Below are 3,371 nucleotides of genomic sequence, written 5' to 3'. Positions count from 1 at the left end.
AATGGGCAAAAGACATGAACAGAAATCTCACAGAGGAAGACATAGACATGGCCAACATGCATATGAGAAAATGCTCTGCATCACTTGCCATCAGGGAAATACAAATCAAAACTACAATGAGATACCACCTCACACCAGTGAGAATGGGGAAAATTAACAAGGCAGGAAACAACAAATGTTGGAGAGGATGCGGAGAAAAGGGAACCCTCTTACACTGTTGGTGGGAATGTGAACTGGTGCAGCCACTCTGGAAAACTGTGTGGAGGTTCCTCAAACAGTTAAAAATAGACCTGCCCTACGACCCAGCAATTGCACTGTTGGGGATTTACCCCAAAGATACAAATGCAATGAAACGCCGGGACACCTGCACCCCGATGTTTCTAGCAGCAATGGCCACGATAGCCAAACTGTGGAAGGAGCCTCGGTGTCCAACGAAAGATGAATGGATAAAGAAGATGTGGTTTATGTATACAATGGAATATTACTCAGCTATTAGAAATGACAAATACCCACCATTTGCTTCAACGTGGATGGAACTGGAGGGTATTATGCTGAGTGAAGTAAGTCAGTCGGAGAAGGACAAACATTATATGTTCTCATTCATTTGGGGAATATAAATAATAGTGAAAGGGAAAATAAGGGAAGGGAGAAGAAATGTGTGGGAAATATCAGAAAGGGAGACAGAACGTAAAGACTGCTAACTCTGGGAAACGAACTAGGGGCGGTAGAAGGGGAGGAGGGCGGGGGGTGGGAGTGAATGGGTGACGGGCACTGGGTGTTATTCTGTATGTTAGTAAATTGAACACCAATAAAAAAAAATGAAAGTAAAAAAAAAAAATAAAAAATAAAAAGAATTTAGAAAATGTAAAAAATTACTTGCAATGAGTGAAGGAGCAAATAAACCAGAGGTTATTTTAATGGACTTGCTTATTAAGCACTCATTTGAAGTTAGTGGTTATAAATATTAAACATTATTATGCTTTTGAGCATAACTTTCTATAGGAATATTGAACTATATTTATGCAGGCTTGAATTAAGCATGTCCAGGATAAGTTGTGTTTGTAGTAAGAATGATAAGGGTTAGTACAGTTAGAATGATAGGGGATTTTATGGGACCTTCTTTATGTTTAATCAATGTTTAATTATTTATAATTTATCATAGGGTTGGGTGTATATCATATATTTTTCCATCTCAAATTGACTTTGATGTGTGATAAAAACAGGAAAACTAACTTACCACTAGCAAATCGTGCCAGCAATATTCACTGAAAAGATCCTACAGTTAAATATGACTTTTATGAATTATTTTTTAATGAATTCTCTGTAACTAGTAAACATTTTTATTTTATTTTTTTTTACTAGTAAACATTTTTGAACTGTGGGATCTATAATTGGTAAATTTGCTTTATCAGTATCACTTTTCTGTCACACTTGGAAAATTTTTTGTAGCTTTACAATATGTTTTAATGAAGTATTTTTCTCATTTTCCTGCTAAACTTTGTGAGTAGTCTGTCTTATTTGTTTTTCTGAATTAACTTCAGAAATAGTTTGCTAAGTCCCCTCCCTATTCATATACATTGAACTTTGGCTTCATTTGGGATTATTCTTCTATACTCAACAGTTTTCTGGATGAGTAAGTGTTAGCATTTTGACAGCTTTGTTTTCTATTGATCTAATTCCTGTGTTTCACTGTATATAAACCCAGGTGAGATCTCCTCAGATTAAGATTTATCTCATGACATCACCCAGCAACTACTCTACTGCTCCAGTCTCCGAATTCCTCCTCATCTGCTTTCCTAACTACCAGAGTTGGCAGCACTGGCTGTCTCTGCCCCTCAGCCTCCTCTTCCTCCTGGCCATGGGGGCCAACACCACCCTCTTGATCACTATCTGGCTGGAGGCCTCTCTGCACGAGCCCATGTACTACCTGCTCAGCCTCCTCTCCCTGCTGGACATTGTGCTCTGCCTCACTGTCATCCCCAAGGTCCTGGCCATCTTCTGGTTTGATCTGAGGTCCATCAGCTTCTCTGCCTGCTTCCTCCAGATGTTCATCATGAACAGTTTCCTCCCCATGGAGTCCTGCACATTCATGGTCATGGCCTATGACCGCTATGTGGCCATCTGCCACCCACTGAGGTATCCATCCATCATCACTGACCAATTTGTGGCCAAAGCTAGTGTTTTCATTGTGATTCGGAATGCTTTGCTGCTTTCACCTGTACCCATTCTCACCGCCCAGCTCCATTATTGTGGGAAAAATGTCATTGAGAACTGCATCTGTGCCAACTTGTCTGTGTCCAGGCTATCCTGTGACAATTTCACCCTTAACAGAATCTACCAATTTGTGGTTGTTTGGACTTTACTGGGCTCAGATTTCATCCTCATCTTCCTCTCCTACACCTTTATCCTAAGAGCTGTGCTTAGGTTCAAGGATGAGGGGGCTGCTGCCAAAGCTCTGAGCACATGTGGCTCTCACTTCATCCTCATCCTGTTCTTCAGCACCATCCTGCTGGTTGTTGTGTTGACAAATGTGGCCAGAAAGAGTGTCCCCATGGACATCCCCATCTTGCTCAATGTCCTCCATCACCTCATACCTCCTGCCTTGAACCCTATTGTATATGGGTTTCGAACCAAAGAGTTAAAGCAGGGGTGTCAGAAGTTATTGCGATGGGGGCTTTAAATACATAGAAGGCACCTCTATTGAAACATCTGTTACAATTTCCTTTGTTTCTCATTCCCTGAGATCAGGGATTTTTTATTCCTGACAGTAAAATAATGCTTGGATAGTGAATATTTCCTATTTATGTTCTGTCCCTCTAGTATCAGGAATTATTGTGGATCTCTTAGTACCCAGCCAAAATTCATTTGCCTATTCAGGTAATTAACCTTCTTAATACCTAACTTTGTATGTAGACATTTATATTTTTAAATTATCGCATCTTCATAACAGTTCTCACTGTTATTGTCTCATTGTTATTGTCTATACATTAGAAAATAAAAATTTATGGAGAAACATTGACAAGGTCACACTTGGTGAGTGGTGAGGCATCAATTCAAGTACAGATTATCTGACTCCAGAGACGTTACAATTGAAGCTCTAGCTCTGCCATTTAGGCCATGATTTCTGTGTTGTTTCTTTTCTTTTCTTTCTTTTTTTTTTTTTTTTTTTTTTTTTTGAGAAGGAGAGGATGGGGCAGGCGGAGGGAGAGGGAAAGAGGGAAAGAGAATCTTAAGCAGGTTCCCTGCTCAGCATGGAGCCTGGTGTTGGATTTGATCTCACAACCCTAAGATCATGATCTGAGCCGAAAACAAGTCAGATGCTTAATGGACTAAATCACCCAGGCTCCCCTCTGTGTCATTTTCAGAAGCTG

The 3,371-nt window shown here is 40.1% G+C and overlaps 1 protein-coding gene across 1 annotated transcript; it reads left to right on the top strand.

Annotated features, from left to right (window-relative positions):
* The first annotated feature begins 1,735 nt into the window (after positions 1–1,735).
* On the top strand, positions 1,736–2,680 carry OR56A1B (olfactory receptor family 56 subfamily A member 1B). The gene is given in 1 exon segment (NM_001388728.1): positions 1,736–2,680. A coding segment is annotated over 1 exon segment (945 nt).
* Positions 2,681–3,371: the final 691 nt, after the last annotated feature.

The sequence above is a fragment of the Canis lupus genome, chromosome 21 (genome assembly GCF_011100685.1).
Source record: "Canis lupus familiaris isolate Mischka breed German Shepherd chromosome 21, alternate assembly UU_Cfam_GSD_1.0, whole genome shotgun sequence".
Lineage (NCBI taxonomy): Eukaryota > Metazoa > Chordata > Mammalia > Carnivora > Canidae > Canis > Canis lupus.
The sequence above is the reverse complement of the archived record's forward strand: the minus strand, read 5'-3'. Positions and strand labels throughout refer to the sequence as shown.